Source organism: Caloenas nicobarica, chromosome 1, assembly GCF_036013445.1.
Source record: "Caloenas nicobarica isolate bCalNic1 chromosome 1, bCalNic1.hap1, whole genome shotgun sequence".
NCBI lineage: Eukaryota > Metazoa > Chordata > Aves > Columbiformes > Columbidae > Caloenas > Caloenas nicobarica.
This window is the reverse complement of record NC_088245.1, coordinates 155484914-155504715: the sequence shown is the minus strand read 5'-3', so window position 1 is coordinate 155504715 and position 19802 is coordinate 155484914. Positions and strand designations below refer to the sequence as shown.

The 19802-nt window shown below is 36.6% G+C and overlaps 1 protein-coding gene across 1 annotated transcript in view; it reads right to left on the bottom strand.

Moving 5' to 3' along the window:
• Nucleotides 1-689: 689 nt before the first annotated feature.
• NALF1 (NALCN channel auxiliary factor 1) overlaps nucleotides 690-19802 on the bottom strand; it is a 468197-nt gene continuing 449084 nt past the window's right edge. Inside the window, exons 2-3 of the mRNA XM_065658659.1 lie at nucleotides 11719-11890; nucleotides 690-985 (exon numbers count right to left, since the gene is read on the bottom strand). Coding sequence (XP_065514731.1) covers nucleotides 690-985; nucleotides 11719-11890 — 468 coding nt within the window. The remainder of the gene's footprint in view (nucleotides 986-11718; nucleotides 11891-19802) is intronic.

Below are 19802 nucleotides of genomic sequence, written 5' to 3'. Positions count from 1 at the left end.
ACCCATTCATTGTGATTACACAGACAGAAGCAAATGTACATTGTCTGCGATGGGAGATGGGAGGGGAAAGGAGATGAATGGTTCCCATGGGTAAGAGGACAGTTAGGTTTGTTTGGGTTTTTTTGTGGTTGCTCTTTTTTTTTTTTCTTGTTAAATTTTGTTTTGTTGCTCTTTTTGTAGGTTTTTTATTTTTTCTCTTTTTTTGTTGTTGTTGTTGTTATTGTTGTTTTGTTTTGCCTTTTTTTTTTCTTTTTTTTGCTATGTCATGGAATCATAGCAGTCATTCCTCTAATAGAAACTGACAGGACATAAAAGACAGAACTATCAGATGAACACACACAATGACTAGAAATATATTGACAGAGAAAAGACTTAATTTAGCTTTGAGAAACCGTCCCAAAAATAAAATCCTGTATCAACAAGTGCAAAAAACAAACAAAAAGGAAACTCCAAACATTAAAACACAGTGTATAAAATGGTGTGAGAAATTTAAGTCACCATACAGCCTTTTAGTCAATAAAAAGCTGTGTTCATGTGTCCTTGTTGTTTGGGTAGTGGCCCATTCTTTTCATTTTACCCAAAAGGTCATTCAAGGAGAGATCTGAGGGTAAAGCTCTCAGTCGTTGCTATTTTTGACTGTAGTCATTTGGGCCTGTTGTTTTTCTATCATATAAGATGAATCCTTTCTTTTATTCCTCATTGGTTGAATTATCTTCCAAAGTTGTTATGCCTCCAAAGCCCAGTCCTGTTGAGTTCTGTGCTGCTGAGACTGTAAGTACTGTATGTAAGAGAATTAATACAAGAACGCACAGTTTAAGTCTGCTGTTACACAGTCTTGATGCTGATGAAACTGTGAGTGATGTCCTGTGACACGTTGTTGAGCCACTTGTTTTTATAGTCCCTTTGGATTGATGATCTGATAATAGTCCCCATCTGACATCACAGCATTCTGGTTCTGCATTGGTTGGATAGTTTTCATAGAGCCCTGTAGGGTAAACACAGGAAAATTAAACACCACGCACAAAATGATTGGCAGAAGTTGATAGGTCAAAGAAACAGTTGATAGTTTAGTCTAAGCTATCGAATCCGCACCTTCGGGTTAGCCTGAGGCCCTCAAAACACTTGCATTTTGAACAGTTAGAGCTGTTGAAGGGATATGTGTCATCTAACAGGATGTAACATCAAAAGATCATTCAATACAAATGTGACACTGAGCATGGTTGTGCTAAGAAATGGCATTAAAAAGTAAATATTGATGTTTGAATAATGTCGATATTTGAATTCTTCCTTTTTGGGAAGTAACAACTAATGATGAAGTAACAACTAATCAAACTGGACATTTCCATGCGAGTGCATACCAGTAATGTCACTGTCCATGATAAGATAGGCATTAAACAACAAATAATAGATATACTGACAATACTGAAAATATTGTCAAACCAATAGAGATCCAACAACTTCACAGGAACAGCTTCCAAATAGAGCTGTTCAGTGTCTACTTGTTTACCCTACCTCAGATGAGTTCTTCCAGCTGGGGTGTTCTCTTTGGCATATCCCAGAGGTGAGAACAATCTTTCCCTGCCATGCAATAATTGGGTCTCTTGATGTTTCTGACTATACATCTAGGCTATTTCTGCTTTTAGGACTTTACTGAGTTACTCAACCTGATCTGATTATGAATTTTTGAACAGCTAGAAGAACTCTGTCTTTTCCAAAAGACACAACTGTCTTTTTGGATATTGTCAGTACTGTCTACATTGCTGTATAGGAGAGTAAAGTAACCAGAGTGTTCTGTTTACTTCTCACACAACTTATTTTCTGATACATTAAAAGAAACTAATTTAGCTGGTTTAATTAATGGTCAAATGCAAGAATATTTAACATAATCAACAAATATATTTTTACCATTTAAACTGATCTCGGAATAAATTTTGCAGTAAATAATTATGCTACAGTAGAGCTAGGTTTTATTAGAAAAAAAACCCCAACTATCTATGATAAGGATTTTGAAAGCAGCTACATAATCGCTATAATTTATAAATTAACTTTGCTTCTTGGAACAAGAATTACATTTTGTCTAAAATATCACAGCAATAATATTACTTTCAAAAAGCAATGCTTACAAGTTTAGGCATAACATACTTATGTTCAGGCACCAGAATGCCTGTCATTTGTGAATAACCTGTAAAGAATAGCAGCACGCCTTAAAATAAGACAAAACCAAACTCTTTCCTTCCTACTTCCATCATATTGATCTGCAACTAAAAAAAAGTGCATTAGGTATTCTGAGCATGTTAAAATGCAGATTAAACCTAGACTGGCACTTTTTTACATAGCTGACACAACAGTCTACTATACATGAGTCTAAGTAAAGTTGCACCCATTTTTGGATTAAAACAAGTTTTTTAAAGCTACAGGAATTGGAACATCTTGGTTAATTTTCTATAAATTCAAGGTTTACTCAGTAGAAAATCAGGCCTGTTTTGCATCTATGCATTCAGATACTTAAGGCAGCATATCAATGCTTGAAAATTGTTTATTCTCTCTCAGATCATCACTGAATGTACTGCATGTTTTTTAAGAAATTCTTTTGCATTTTGGAACTTGTAGACAGTTGTTTATTGCAGGTATGATAAAGAAATCTTATTGTTAACATCATATTTCTGAGAGCTCTCTTTTGGTGTTTGTGTGCACCAGTGTGTGTTTTTAAACATGGTAACATACAGAAAGTGCCTCCCAAAGTAGGTAATTACATGACCTGTTTTGTGACTGCAGTAGCTCAAACTATTAGTGGTAATTGAAGAGACACAGAGAATGGTTAATGCTTTGATCCCACTGAGGCTTGTTTACTATTCAAACAGTATTTCCTGCTTGTTATAGGAAAACTCAGACTGCCTTTTAAATCAAAGCCTACATATATGAGTTGGCAATCAAATGGTATTTAAATAGTTCATGTGCACTTACTGAATTATAAATAAATTGAAGGCAACTCCACATTAAAAACTGTATTGAACTCATTCCTTAATGCAAAGTTACATTTCCTCTTTGTTGCATTTCAGCAATTGAATTTAGATTTTGAATTTGCAGTTACATATTTAGTAATTAACTACAGAACCACTATTCATATGACATTTGCGGAACATTTAGATAAATCCAGTTAGAGCTTTTGTACCAAAATAATAAAACTTCACAATTGTGCTTCACCACATACTTGTTTGTAGCAATGAGGATCCGTTTTGGCCCCTTGGATCTACTCAGTCAGTCTACTCTGTGAGAGGATTACAAACCTGTGATTTACCAGAAACCCTGGAAAGATGTCTACATCAACGTTAAAAAAAGATCTGGAGAAACAAACTCTGTTTTGCTCTATTTTAAATGGACACAGAGTTGGGCTAAGGAATAGAAAGGATACCTTTACCCAGCAAACCACCAAGGCCTCCATCTTCCTCTTCTGTCTTTGTAGGTCAGTTTGTAGACAATATCACTCTGTATTACTTGGATGGTCAATAATTATATTTCTGAGACTAACTTACTAACTGTTACTGGCTCAAACCCTACTCTGTTTTTCACTTTTCACTGAAAATTCTCAGCTCTGGATCTCCATTTCCCAACTTTTCTCAGCACTCACCTAAATTTCACCAGCAGAAAACTTAGTCCATACTTAGGTTCTTGGATGTTGACCTTAATCAAGGATCTAGAATTTGCCAGGATACTTTTTTGTATCAAACTGCTCTCCAGACAGATACACTATCACTCACGGAGGTAATTTAAAAGCTATCTCTTTGCTTTGTAACTGGATACTTTTTTCACATGCTGGTAACATTTTGATGATCAGCACAGCAGCTATAGCTGTAGGGAGTGTGTGTTACTAATGCTGATGCAAGAATTAAGGCTACTCATTTGACTGAGATTATGTTAATAGACACATGACTGTAAATAAATCCCATGTATCCTGCTCAGCTGAATCATATCGAAAGAAAAAGGAATGACAGCATGAGCATTGTATTCTCTTTGTGTAGAAACAGCTTTGGGGGAAAAACAGCAAGCTGCAAAGATGTTCTTACGCAAAAATTAAAATCACATTTACTGTCTATGGATGCATAGTCTGCCGACCAGGTAGATCACCCGCTAACTCAGAGAATGCTGTAGTTACTGCCTGAGCACTTGGATTTCTTTTGCACAGGATACAGTATGCAAAAGAGTTAGTTGCATTTCTGCATCTCACCCCAACACTGTTAGAATGCATCATGCTTGTAGCTGGATCTGTATCTGTAGCAGCTGGTCTGGTTTGGCCCGCTGCTTGTTTTCTTTGCTACAGGAAGAGCTATGGAGCCACAGTATTCTGCATCTTCCAGTCACCATCAAAGGAAACTGGTCTGGTTGATATATTTGTTGTTGTGGTTGGATAAGTGTTTCGGAAAGCCACAGAAATAGAAGAAGAAACCAGATAAGTGGATGTAGCATACCAGAAGTTTCAAATACTCCATTTTATTATAAAGCACAAAGTAAATAATGTCTACCGAGAGTGATCCATCCAGCAGTGACATCATTGTATCAGTGAATGCCAACGCTCTGCATGAAATTTCTGTTTCTGAAGAATTATTTCTGAGATTTCAATATTATCATTTTCCAACTACAGACGGTAAGAAAACACGTCAAATATTATACAACTAGATTTCATTGCTTACTTACAACTGATATGGAAGCCAGCTCTCTTCGATCTTATGCAGATGGTCCTCTCAATTTCTAAATTGCTGTGTCTGTGACACATTATGATGCTGCTGTTTACACATATATTTTATACCCTTGATATTATAAAAAGTAATAAAATGAAATATAGAAGAAGGCTTAAAGATAAATAAATTATTATTTAGTCAAATAGATTACTATTAAACTGGTGAATAAAGCTGTTCAGCTCTTTTGAGAAGGCAAATTCCCTTCAGACTCCATTCCAGATGTTGTATGAGATCTGAGTTGCTGTATTTCAATTTTGTTTTATCACTATATGTTGGTGACTATTTCAGATAATCACCTCTGGAACTTTGTCCTGTGTGTATGTGTTCACTTTCAAAAATAAATTGTGTTTCTTCACCATGTATGGTGAGTACCAATTTCCTCCTGCTGGTGTAAATCAGCATTATCCCGGTAAAACTGACTGACCTGCTGCAAGTCAGAAAAATAAGCAAACAAGTGACTCTCAAGGCTATACAATGAACCTTCTTACCTCTGTTATGTTGAGATGCAAGACAAGGGTGAGATAACTTCCTTCTGGCAATCATTTGGCTTCCCCCACTCTGCCTCTAGTTTTGTTTCTATCATGTACAAATTTTGATCAAAAGGATTTGCTATTTAGATATAATAGGAAAGGAAATAGTCATACATGTCTACGTGCTGTGTTGCCGTAGGAAGTTCAGGGATATCAACAGGTTAACTGCCTGGGGTGGTTTTATAAGAGAAGAACATTTTCAGCTGATAAGCCTATTACAATACGGGACTTCATCCATGGGAAAGCCCCAATATTAAAGAGTAGAAATACATTGGACTCCAAAAGTTGAGCTATTTAGTTGGCAGATTCTGCTGCAAAACCATGTCAAATTTTCCTTGTAAGCAGATCCATAGCTAGTAACGAATTAAACCATGCTTGTCAAACATAAATGGGATTTGTCTTCCTCTGTGTGTTAGCTTAATATTTTGATATTTTAGGACCTACTAAGACATGTAGGCAGGAGGGAAATGACACCTTATGAGTTATTTTTAGAGTGAGAATTTGGATCTAGGACATATATTTCTTGGAGTTTGCCAAGAACAACATAAAGTGGATCGAATTCAGAGATTTTCTCTTCTTGAATTGTTCTATCAAGAAAAAATAGATTGTGATGCATCCTAGACATCACATTTTCTCAAATAAATTATTGTTCAAATTGCACTAAAATAAGGATATCTGTTTTGAAATAGACACTCTATAGCTAAACACGCTGGTGAAACCCAGCCACACATCTGTCCCTTGAGAAGAAGCTACAGTTGAAAGAATTGTCGTCAATATCTTTGTCGACCTTTTGTAGCGAAGAAACCCTTGGTGAAAATTCTCTGTAGTAATTCTCACTACATCTTTAGAAACATTAGTGTGTGCTATGAAGTATGACTGACAGTTTCCTTCCTGGTGAATACTCTAAAGGAGGAGGAGTTTCTGAGGAAGGACTACTTTGCACGGATCACATAAGCATATGTTAGTGATATTTGCTGAAAAGTGGTGTATGGGAGAATATTCACACCATGTGTTCCAAGCAACTGAGATGTTAATGGGAACACACGAATTTAGGACCCTAAATTAATATGAACCGAATGGAAAGATGTGATACGAAGCACCTGAATCACCTGTACTCTCACCTCTCCCCTTGGTTTCTTGTTCTACATTTTAAAGTATCAGAGGTTTATTCAGCACAGGAGCTCAGACAAATTTTATTCGCCTCTTGGTGTCAGCAGACTGGTTCTGATGGCACTGTTCTTAGGAAATGCCAGAGCATGCCATGCTGGCTTTGGAAGAAACTAATGCAGCACATCTCTGCCTTATTGCTGCTCACTACACACCCTTCCTTTCCTTCACAGAGGAACTCAAGTTCTCCATCAAATCCCCTAAGATCTATTGCACTTGTAAAGAACGTGAGCATGTGGTTGGGATTTGCTACCTAATATTTGCTGCTGGGTGATGGCCTTGTTATGCCACAAGGCACAAAGGGACCGTAAGTCTTGGTCAACAGAAAGAATGTCCTTAACAACACAAGGAGCCCTAATTGTACACTCTAAATTGCTTCAGACTTGGTAGTTTGGGGACTGTTCTCCCAGCAGTTAGAATAGGCAATGTCTGTATTAACAAGTAGTTTTGGGCAAAAGGAGATGTGTATAATGAAACACATGGTGCTGTCACCCCTGAATGCACTTGAGGGGTTTTTACCTTTCTAGCTCTAGTCTCATTCTGCAGACCAAATGTGCACTAGCAGTTGGGTTATGCTAAGTATGGACCTGAAGTACATCTCCTAGTTTAGTTTCATCCAGAGGAACCCGGCTTGTATCCTCCAAGAACTCTCCCCAGCTCAAGTCAAACAGCAAGTGGTATGAACAGAAGTACACCCCTGAACTAGATTGCTAATGTGGATGCAACTGGAGTGTTGGTGTTGATGGCATATCCTGGCTGCTCAGGGAAGGGCCATATATGTGGAGGAGAGGTAATCTCTTCTCCCCTGTCTTTGGGCATCTCTGCTGCTCATTTGGTGGCAACTGATGTCTCATGTTTTCTCAGCTGAGCAAAATGAAGGCCTGAATGGATAGTTTTGGCTGTGAAGAAAACATTTATGGTCTTTGCATCCTCTCCCTGTCTCCATTGGGAGATGGCAGTAAGCCAAGCAGAAGCAGTTCGTGGTCTGGACCAGTTGCCAGGCCAGCTGCTGGCCCACATTACTTTGGAAGGCATGGGAAAGCAGTTGTGAAGTATTAGCAGTCTCTTCCCAGAGCATCTGTGAAAGAAATCTTGCACATCTTCCATTCACACTGGGGAAAAAGGGAAAAGATGACTACATCTACAAAAAAAACCAGCCCCACTGGTACGCACACTGCTTTCATAGGAATCACAACGAAAAATCTTGATGTGGAACTCATTCATTGTACTTTGCCATGTTTGTGTGTATGTATGCCTAAATACTATTATTATCTCCCTTAAATAACATTCTGTTTTGCATGGGACATTCTAGATAACATTCTGTTTTGCATGGGACATTCTAGATATCTCAGCTGCAGAAAGTAACATTAGATGAAACCACTGCAAATTTTAATCATATGGATATAACCTCCAAAGGTCTAAACTGAAAGCAACCATTCAATTTCAATGAATATGAAAAACAGTATGTTCCAGAACAGTGCCTGATATAAAGACCAACTTCTTTCCTCCTGTTTCCTAGAAGAAAGTGAGTAGAGGGGAACACAGAATTCTTTCTAGCTAACTGCATGTTTCCATAATCAGAACCACACGGTGATTCTGATTGTTTTGATTAATCTCCCAAGTACTTTCTTTTGCACTGCAGTTGTCTCACATTCTCACATGCATTTCTACAAAAGACAAGTTCTGGTGATAGACAACTAGTGTAGCATCCTCTCTTGTTTTCCCACTATCTGCTCTCATTGGAGGTAATCAAGTAAGACATTCCTCAGGCTAGAATACTTCTTACCATTATATCAGTCCTTCAGGACATATTCTAAACTACATATTTTCTTTTCTTTTTTTTTTTTCTTTCCTTTTTTTCCTTTTTTTTTTTATACAGACTACAACCTCGAGAATATCCTGCCCTGAAAGAAAAAAGAAAAAAGTATGTGGGTTCCCTGTCCCCTGGTACCACCATGCCCTTGATTTCAGCAGGAGAGCGGTGGTGAGGGAAGGCAGCAGCTCGGTACCAATGCGACAGCTCCCAACACTGTTGGTGACATGAAGCCACACCAGCCCCTTATTTACTTGCAACTGGAAAATGGCATGTAATGTTGATATGGGCATCCTGCACTCTATGATATGGACAACATGAAATAGAAACAGCTATCACCAGTACACCTTTTTCTTTTACTCGTTTTCTGCAGTGTATTGAAATGTTTTATAGAAATCAATCCTCTGTCTTTCCATTAACCTGAATCTCTACTGGACCTTAGAAGAAATAGTCTGTTACCATGGAGAGGAGGAAAGGAAGCTCTTATTATAGAAATATTGTTTCTAAAACATTATTAAAGAAAATCAGAATCCACAGATTCTTGACGTTTCTGAGAAATAAAACACCCTATAAGCAGAGTAGCTACTTTTTTTTTTCTCCAGACAATATTTTATAATTAACAGTGTTCCTTAGCTAGCGAGCTAGTCTTTCATTAGTTTCATGGGAGGGGAAAAATTATCTTACTGACATAAAGTAATTCAGTTTCTGCTGGATTTCTCTGAAAATGTAAGTCAAAATTTAAAAAAAAGGACCTGCAGCATTTCTTTCCGTGGGATATCATCGGAGTCAGGAACAGCAGAGATATTCAAATCTAATTTAGAGGAGTGACAGGCTGTGGCAAAATACCATTCATGAGGAATCCCTGAACATGAAGTTTGCTCCCGCTGTGTTTCCTGTAGCACAGCTCAATGGTGACCAGCTTCACAGTGAACTTATGTCGAATGGAGACACCAGACAACCAGCTATAACACCTAAATATCAAATAGAAATACCTTTGACTTGACTCTTCTGATTTTTGCAAATGAATTTCACCCACTCCAGGAAAAGCGGGATCAGAAACTAGAAATCCCAGAATGCGTCTGCCAGACAGGAACTCATAGAAAGTGCAGTGGGAGAAGGGGACCCTCAAGACATGGGCAACCTGCTTTCAGTTGCTTTTCTGCAAGAGGAGTTCAAGTTACCTGTCAAGTCACAAGCTATGCTGCGGTATTTTGGCTGCTGTTGAACTCACTCCACTTTGCATGAAACAATTCTGCTTTCATTAAGTTGCAGAGAAGTGTAATTCTTTAGTCTCACAGCAGGCATTAGTCTAATTTCTCATTGTTTAGTGTCAGAAAGTGCTCTTACAGTGAGTTGCTGATTAATAAGAGGGTGGCAATGGGCCTGTATTCCAAACAAAGTTTGATTTGCAGGCTTGCAGCTTTCCTCAGCATCTTGTCCTCCACACAACTGCCCAGTGTCAGCATGCTGACTCCTATGGGTCCTTGTATACAAGCTCTGTTGTGCTAATGCTGAAGGTCTTGACTCGAGTGGACACAAAGTTGAACAAAGTACTAGCAAACTGCTGAGGTCACCCTGATTTTAAGTGTCTGTGATAAGGCCTTGGTGACTAAGAGCAGCTACAACAAATTAAGCCAGCACTGTTAGCGGGGTGTAGAAAGCCAGTCAGCTCATCATATGCAGATGCGTACTTAGGCTGCATTAAATAGCTCTCAGCTCTACTGGCTACACCAGATCTTCAGTGACTCTAGTGAGAACTTAGTCATAGAGTTTATATGTAGATACCCATGCTACTAATATCTGCAATAAAATGAGTTTAATCCTCCTGTAAATCTGCTTTTCATCCTAAACTCAGAGCTCTTGACTGTCAGTAATCTTTGCAAAGTCATCCATTTTGTGTGTTTTAGGAATTAATTCGGACTTGGAGATACATTAGGAAAATGAAGAGGTGGATATGTGATTCTCTGAAATTATTACTGAGATGTTTTTGTTTACTGTTTGTTCTTTGCCATCTTGTATGTGTGTTAAGTATGCACACAAATGTCTATACATACACATACACACACATATAAATTGTATATATGTTGTAAATAAAAATGTCCTAAGTCACTTCAGCTTTTACTGTCTGATTTCAAACTGGAAAATAATGCTCATTTGCTTACTCTGCATGCATATTTGAAGGCTATAAATGTTTAAGAAATGCATTGAAGTGAAGTGATAAGCACCATTACTTTATCGATGACTACTAAACTGTAACTCATCTTACATTTCATTATATTGTCTTTTGCATATGTATGGATATTACTTAATTGTGTGCAATAGGCTTAATCTTCAAGAAAAATACAGTAAATATCTTGCTACCAGAACCACTCTCAATCATAACACAGAGTATTAGGTGAAGTGATTTGCCATAAACATTATGCCTGCCTCTAAGATGGTATAGAGCATTTACGGAATTTTATATTTTACTCTGGTTTAAGTAACTTACATTGGGCAGTTCATTTAACACCAAGTTCACTTAGTACAATGCAGCCATAATTTAAGGTGGAGGCTGTCTAATTTCAGATATTTGGACAAGGCTGTCAAATGATCTAAGTGTTCAAATGCCTTTTTACTGTTTTAGTGGGTAAGTTGCCCAAATATCTTCAAGATCCTCAGATGATAATCTAGGCACCAGAAATCTGCAGATAATATTGTTATAAGCTGAAATTTTGTGTGGATGATCCCCAGCCAGTCCTCAAAAAAGTATCAGCGGTACCTGAGATATACTAAAATATTTCTTGCTTACCATGTCCTCTCTGGTTGGATCATTCCGGGATAGTCTTTGAAGAAGAACAGAATATAAGAGGAACCAAACCATTTTATCAATCAATGCATAGACCTATATTAGCAATATCTTTTAAAATTAAAATACTCACAGAATGTAACAAGACTCAAGAAGAGACCAAAGGAGCAGTTCTTCACAGGTGAACAACTGATTCTTAAAATTCTTTGCTAGTGAAAGACCTTTCCTTAGACATTTACCTTCCAAGAGCTGCTGCACAGTTTTGAATGCAATGCCTTAGATTCTTCATTTATCTGACATAAGAATGCAGGTGAACAAAGGTGAATATACTAAAAGCTGGACTTGCCTTTCTCTTTTTGTTTCTGAATATTGCATGACAGAGAGCCTATTTTCTCTGAGTACTGCATGACACAGAGCAACAAAAATCCTCCACCAAATTATTAAGTGTAAAAAAAAAAAGCAGATCAAATTTTGTCTAGTGATTTTGCTTTGTAAAGTTAATGACTGTGGCAAGCCGTAGAATAAATGTGCATTACTGAATCTGGACTCACATCCTAGCAGCTCTGACAAATCTTTATGATGAGGAATACCTTCAGGCACTCAGACCTAATGGAAGAAACATTATCCACACTCTCCTTCACATTTAGACTTATGAAAACAGATGAAATTAGCTTTTCTGTACTATACCTGTACAGATGAAACTTGATAGTCCTCCATAGATGACATCATCATTGTCTGGTAATATAAAGGGACACCTCGTCTGAACCTCCAAACAGTATTGCTTGCAAGGAATTCTGTTGCTGCAGTGAAACTGTGTGACTTCAAAATACTGGGAACAGAGCCAGGCTTTGTAGACAGTCTGGAAAATAAAAGAACCAGAAGTATAGATGGATGACAATAGCACTGCCATTCTTAGAAGAACATCCTGTATTGCACACCTGCATTAACACTGCTTCTGAAAGGAAATTTTGAGCAAATATCACCTGGGTAAAACATACTCTTAACTTTTGACTATCCTCCCACGTCAGAAATGAAAACTCCAGCCAAGTCATTAAAAAGCAACAGCTAGTCAGGACTAGGCTTATACTATTATTTTATATTAGTTTGTGAAGAGGTATATCTCTTAAACTCACCTGTTTATTAGACATATGCACACACCCCTGTCCCCATACCTGATTATACACAAACCGAGAAGGTAACCTCATTTGAAGCTGGTGTGGCGAAAATCTTATGAAAGTAAGCGCAAGAAAGAGTTTAAGACTGGGATCAGGCCAGCTCTGCTCTTTATATAATCTAGAGCTAAGCTATCAGGTTGCAATAGATGGTGCTGCTTCCCTTCAAATAAAACCATATCCAGTCTACAGCATTAAAACAGACATTAGGGTTCCTGAACACCAATAGTTGTAGACTAGGGGATAAATCTGCAACGGTGAGTACCAACATCTACGTTTAGGAGCTAAAAGGAACACATTAAAGATGCTGTCATCTGATGCTGTGTAGCCATAGCTGCAAGGCTTGTGTGATTATTACAATTATTACCATCATTTAAACAGAAAAGCCAAGTAAACATGTTGATTTTAGTTTCTTTTGGTACTTTCTTCTGAGCAATGGTCTTTGTCATAAGAATTAAACTAGCCATTTGTATCCAGAAATGTTTCACATGTGATCATACAAAAATAGATTGGACGTCAGACTATAAAGGTGATGAAAAACCTGTTTGACTGGGTACAGAGAAATTTGCACTTTTCCCATTTTATTTTCCACTTATCTGTTTTGAAGTACATTACTTACTTGCTAGATATTTGTTGTCTAGGTTGTTATATAACAAAATTTTCCTTTTTGTACTAATTCAGAATATTTGAAAATCTTATTAACTACCTTTCCTTTATCACAGGCTGAAAATCAATAGAGTCAGCTGTTTATTCTCCTTCTCCCTAGACCTGTTTCTAACAAAACCAAGGAAACTCAGATTAAATTTTTAAACACTGGAAAGCCAAAAGCTGACATCTGAAAAGAGCAACCTAGCTGAGAATATGTTTTGAAGTCAGCATGCTTCATCTCATCAGTTATAATTCTATTAGTGTCAATAGCAGCTTAAATTGTACAATTAATTTTTATATATTAGTCCCAGAATTAAAAAACTTTCATCCTAGTTTGTTTGCAATGTTGGCAGGTACAGGTAAGGTTTCTGGGCAATAACATGAAGCCTTTATCGCTAATATATCATTTGTATTATCTCTTTGTAGTAGCTTTTGCCTACTTCACTCTGTAGAACATGATTTTCTTTCATTACAAATTCAATTTTAATTGCTTATAAATGCTTTTTTATCCACAGTAAATGATTAATCAGAAGGAAGACTAGGCGATGTGTGTACTTTTTGTTCTTAAATAAACTACTAAACAGCAAGCAGTTTTCCCAGTGTGACTATATCCCCCACCACATTTTTAATGCTTCAGTTGCTATATTGATGCTTGCAACAATAAAAGAAATAATGTAATTATCTTTCTATTTTTAATTAGTCAGTGATCATAGTCTCTTGGTTGGAGACAGGAACACTGGGCCTGATAACAGATAAATATTCACAAATGTTACTTCCTGTTCACTCACACTGTAGACGTGTTTAGTATGAACCCACATGTTCTTTTCATAGAATAAATCTAAGAGTAGTAAGTTGGCTTATGAATCATATTTGAAAGTGTACCTCAGTTTATAGGAAGTGTATTGAACAGCATACCATACATGGCAACAAGAAAATGAGCAAACCCATGTGTCTACTTTAGCAGGACTGGAAATAAATGTTTATTCAAGAGCAGAAGTAAATATTGTAATCATAGGTTTCTGTGAACATTCTTATGTATCCAGTCTCAGTTTGTACACATCATCTCCCTGCTCTGATCCACAACTCCTTAGCTTTGACTCAAAATTGCATTTAAACTCTTGTCCGTATTTTTAAAGAACGCATGAGTACACCTGTTCCAGAGATCTATTTCTCAGACAAATGCCTCCCTTTCTGTATCCTTTTTACTGCAGCCTTTTTCAACCTTGTCTGCAATCTATATTGAGATTCTTAATATTCTGGTCCCATTTTGCTCTGTTTTGGTCAGTGAGGCTACACGGAAAGATTTTGAGAGGTCTGTCTGGATATGAACTTAGGTCATATCCCAATTCAGGGTGAGTTGCTGATACCTATCACCCTTCTTATCCCCATGCTCTGGTTTCTTCAAAAGAATCTTCAGGTTTCCAGGACAAGATAGCTCTGCAAAACACTCTAAGATGTCCAAGATAGGTGAAATCCTCAGGGCATGCTGAAAACTAGCTTAGAATATAAGAGATTATGGTCTTCAGCCTTTTCCACAAATGTCCTTCACTTTTCTAGGTCATTTTCAGGCCTGAGAACTGGCATGAAAGAGTCTGAGTAGCTGGAGGAGTGAACATCATGGAAAAGCACCAATTTAGCACTTTAACGATTTTTCTTTTTTTTAAAGGACATCAGTGGCTAAGACCAAAGGTTTATAATCACAATAAATGTTCCTCTTAAAAAATATTGCATATAAACCACTTCAAATTATTAGTTACAGTCCATTAGTATTTCCCTCTGTCAATTTCATTGTGTCAATGAAAAAGATGGAAGGTAGATCTGATGAGAAGACCATGTGTTAAGTATCCAGAGGCAGGGAAAATCCTCTAGATTCCATTAAGTAAAGGTTTCTAGAGCAAAATTCTTGCTTCTTGAAAACATGCACTTTCTCAAGTTTCAAGTCAATAAAACAAATGTCTTGGATTACAAAGAGGGGCTGTGACAGCAGTAGATGGGGCTTTCACTTTATTGTAACCTTAACTGAAGAAAACAAAAGTAATACTAACTCCCAACATGAACTGAACTAGTTGCAAGTTATAAGCCATAAGATCAGGAAAGATATACAAAATATATAAAAAATAGAAGAATACGTAACTATCAACAGTTTTTGAAGACATGACAAAATCCATTGATTTTTTTTTTAAATCAGATCTTAGAAGATAAAAGCATCATTTTTATTAATAGATACCTTGTGAATATAAGTCAAGCCACCAAAACCAACAGTAACGCACAACATAGATTTTGTATTTCTTAACTTTATTAAAATTATTAAATATTAATCAAAATGGGCTTGTGTTTTCAGCTCGTACGAGAGATGATTAGAACATTTGAAAAATTGTAGTTGTTAATAGAAATCTGTCAGAGTGTTCTCAAAGAATGGAAAAAAAAATAACCCATGTTTTCCAGATGGTTTTGTTTATACTTCCTTTTTTTTTTTTTTTCTTCCCCAAGGGAAATAACTCAGGTATATTGGATTATTGATGCAATAAAGCAATGACATACCTACAGTAAATAACTATATATATATAAAAATATCTCTTCTTTTTTTACCATCAACAGAACTTTAGGCACTCTGTATTTGAAAGAGATAGAATCCTGGGTATTAGACAAGACACTGTGTTGGAAAGATAATATCACATAAGAATAAGGTCATCTTTCATGTACATAACAACAAAATCTCAGAAGGGTTTAGTCGTAATTTTGCTCACCTAAATAAATTAAACCTACATTGCCTTGTTCCTGTAGCAAAAACAAATACAAATTACACTTTCAAAAAAAGTGGACCAATCAATGCTGCCTTTATATACTTGTATTCATATGCATGAGTGCCTACCTAGAAAGATTGTCATCAAAATCTTCTTAGTATTTGAAAATTATTAATAATATAATGATAAAAATATTATTAATAGGCAGATGAATACATTAATTGACATTCATTTTATTTATACTGTACAAGATTTGACCCAATGTCTGGAAGCAGAAAAAGTATTTCATGACTTCAGTGACCAAGCATCCAACACAAATAACCTGCTTCAGCAACTCAAGGAATGAACACTTAACAAACAAACCAGACACTAAACTGCATTTGCATGTAAAATCATTACAGATAATAAATGGATTCAGAATTAAAGGAAAGAAAGTGAGGCGTTGTGTGGAGAATTCTGAGAAACTGAAACAGCACAGTGTGTACTTTTTCTTTCAGGAAATCAGAAAGAACACTTATTTTTGTCTCTGTGGGGAACAGTAGTCCAGATACTGTCTCTTTTAAGATATTCTGTGGCTTATGTCACACATGTAGACAGCATCAGAGTTATTCTTTCTGGTCTCGAAAGGCAATCAGACAGACCTATTAGGTAATACAGCTGCAATGTTTGCCTGGAGAGGGGGCAATATCTGCTTTGCATGATGTGTACAGTATCACCAGGTAGAACAGTGCATTGAATGACCACAGCTCTGGTCTTGCTGACTTGCAACTGGCTGCACAACGGCACAAAATTAGTTTTAATTTTATGACCAGTATTTACTAAGACTACAAAAATGATGGGAAGATAAAGTTGTATTTACTATGCATATATGCTCACAGTCTTTCTCCCTCCCACTCTCATTCTCGCTCACCCATACATGCACAATACATGTGATGATAAATAACCTAATTTCTGCCAAAACAGATTCAGTACAAAGCCTGAATCATCTGAGCCACACTGCATGAGAAGTGTCAGTAGAGCAGAATGGAAAAGCTCAATCAGTTTCATTCTCTGCGGCTGCCAATTCTTCATAGTTTTCAAGAGATGAATTCAGCTCTCTTCTATCCCTTCCCCCATTGTTCCTGACTGCCATTGCCATCACAGTTCTTAATGAACAGTGTGAAATTTCCAAGAAATACTTTTTATAGATATTCTCCGTGAAAGTGACTTTTTTTTTTCACTCAAAACCAGTTTGATGTTACTAGCCAAGTTGTCAAAATAATAATACAAAAGGGAACCTCGAAATGATCCAGTAGCTTTTACTGTGTAGATGTAGAGGATGGTGGGAGGAAAATAAAGTAGGAAGAGAGAAGTCACAACAGAAACTCTCTCTCAAAATGGTAAATCTTGTGAATGAAACTAAATTTTAACGGCTTTGCACCAATGCTTTGTAGTATGAAAATGAAGTCTTCAAACAGAGAACAACTTTATAATTTCACCTACCAGTCAAAAAGGAAGAGGCCCCTCATGACTTTCAGAAGCACTGCGTTCACTGATATTTTCAACCGCATCAGGAAATTGTACCTTATTGGAATAAAGGAATCAACAATATTGCCTTGAGAAAGTGTAATATCATTCCAGCTCAACTTCTCCAGAAGTTTGTGAGTATTTTGAACTAAATTCGCAGTCTTTCTGTATACTCAGGAGTACCTCAGGCTGTGACTGACTAATCAATTGATTTTTCCAAGAATATTCACGGAATAATTTGTTACAGCATTCATTAAAAAAAAAAAAAATGTTTGGGTTGCAGAATAGTGCTGAGGCCTTCAAGTTTTGACGTGTTATACCCCAGTGGTCTCTCGCCCATGCTGACTCATTGACAACAACAGTGAATAAGCTGTGTAGGGAGAGCAAAATCCTTTTCCTGTCGGCCTCAATTTTAGCATATGATTTTCTGTTGCCAAAAGGTAACCTTAAGGATTCCCGTATGCAACGTACTGGCTCTATGCAATAGGTGACATCTATTTCACATGTCTAATCTCTTCTTGATTCATGGAGTTATGAATGTATATACTATTTAAAGGCATTGTATGTGCATTTAAAGTTAGAGTATATGTTTAAATCCCATGCTTTCATTTTTTTTGAGTCTGGATGAATTGTTATCTCTGTCTGGTGTTCTGTGACATTACCACAATCAAAAATGTTCTGTCTTCTATGGAGTTTCCATCTAAATCTTTCTATGATAATTTTTTAAAGTATCTGCTTCAGCCTAATGTCCTTTACTCCATTTTAGTGTGTTTTAGTATCCCACAACCTTAAAGGGTAGGATCACCAGGTATATTAGGAAGTTAAAAATAGTAGTAGTTCTCTTCATGAGCTGAGATGTTGTTAACAACAGAGTTAGAGAGAAGCTACTGGTAAAGGCTGGAAAATCTTTTAAGTCTTCTCTTAATCAAATAAATATATCCACTCATCCACTCAGAACTGCGCCTAAACATTGGCCAGACAAAGATGAATATATTCAAGAATATACACAGGAAATAAGGGGACAAGATCTTAATATAATTATAGGTTTCATACCAGCAATGAGGGACCTCAGAAGAGCATGCCTAGTTCTTCCTGTGGTAAACCTTTGCCATAAAATTCACTTTAAATCTTACATATGCTCCACAGCAGAGAAGTAATAGCTACTGTCACCTGCCAACTAACACACTGCCTGTGCAGTGCAGTGCAGTCTCTAAAAGGCTTTTTATATTTGGATCACCAGGGTATTATGTGTTGGTTTGAGTGACAGCGCATCTTGTTCAAGAAACACTTGGGTCAATCTCAGTGCCTGCTTTGTGCATCAGGACCTGAAATATCATGTCGTACAAGTAGAGATGTCTTTTAGATAGCTTACAAGTGTATTTTATATAGACTACGCAACCAAAATATAGATGGCTAACTGGTACAAGGTCTGATTAAATCTGACAAAGGTAGTGTTACAAATGTGAACTCCCCCAGGAACTTTGTCAGTTTTGAGCAGTAAGGGCTGTCTGACTTTGGGAAAACTGTATTTTGCATGAGTACTATGGAATAAAAATCAGCTCTTACAGAGAACCTCCTGCCCATGAGAGCTGCAGGACTGCTGGTGGTGTTTCTTTTCTGCCAGCCTTTGTTCCCAGTCCTGTTCTGAGACTATGGGCAGGCTCAGAGTAGGTCTGGCTAAGTACGCAAATCATGCAGCAATAGTGACCAGATAGGAGGGATCAATCCTCCATAACGTATATTTGCCAATGAGAGTCAGAGGTACCATCAGGGCATTAAATGTTCTTCATTACATGCAGCAGAAAGCATATAACAAGAGAGTTTCAAATATGTGGGTTACTGAAAACAAGATATTTCACAGGAACAGGCTTTCGATGGACAAAAGTTTGTTGTTGTTTTTGTTGTTGTTTTGTTTTGTTGGGTTTTTTTCTAAGTTATAATTTTCATTTTATTTCAACATTAGCAAAATAAAACAATTTTGACCAGGGAAATATTTTTATTTATACAGCCAAACATTGCTCATAAAAACATTCATTTAAATACACATCACCCTTCTGTATTTTGTTGCATTAATATTGACTTAAAGCTGTTCTGCTTTGTGGAGAAGTTACTTTGGTTACTTTGCACATGCACATACACCCACACACCCCTTTTTTTTTTTTTTTTTTTCTGTTTTTCTGAGCCTTGCTAATCTCAGTTTTGATTTTTTTAAAATCTGATCCAGAATGAACACAAATTAATAATCTGAGCTTCCTGTAGAACAGACATTATATTATTTTCCAGTTATTCCATTCTGCATGCATTTTTAAAATTCCTTGTGTTAAAAGACTGCACCAGGAAATTAGAATGTCTGTTTCATATTATGGAAACTTATGCCTGAAATTTACAGTAATTTGGGAACAAACACATCAGTCTGGTGGTTATTTTAACCTTTGATTTTATTTATATTTTATTGAAATGAATGCTTTCTGTTTCTCTGTGGATAGAATAAGATAAATATTTTAATATTTATCCTGATCTTAATGCCAGTGAATGCAAACTATTGTATTAAGAGTCAAAAACTTTTAGTGTTTCCTAAATGATGGTAAATTAAATAGGTGAACTTGTTTCTTTCTCTTTTTTACCTATTCTAAGAATAATTTCATTTGAAAGATACACATGCTATTTTATTTGAAGATAGAGGAGTGGTAAACCAAGGTTG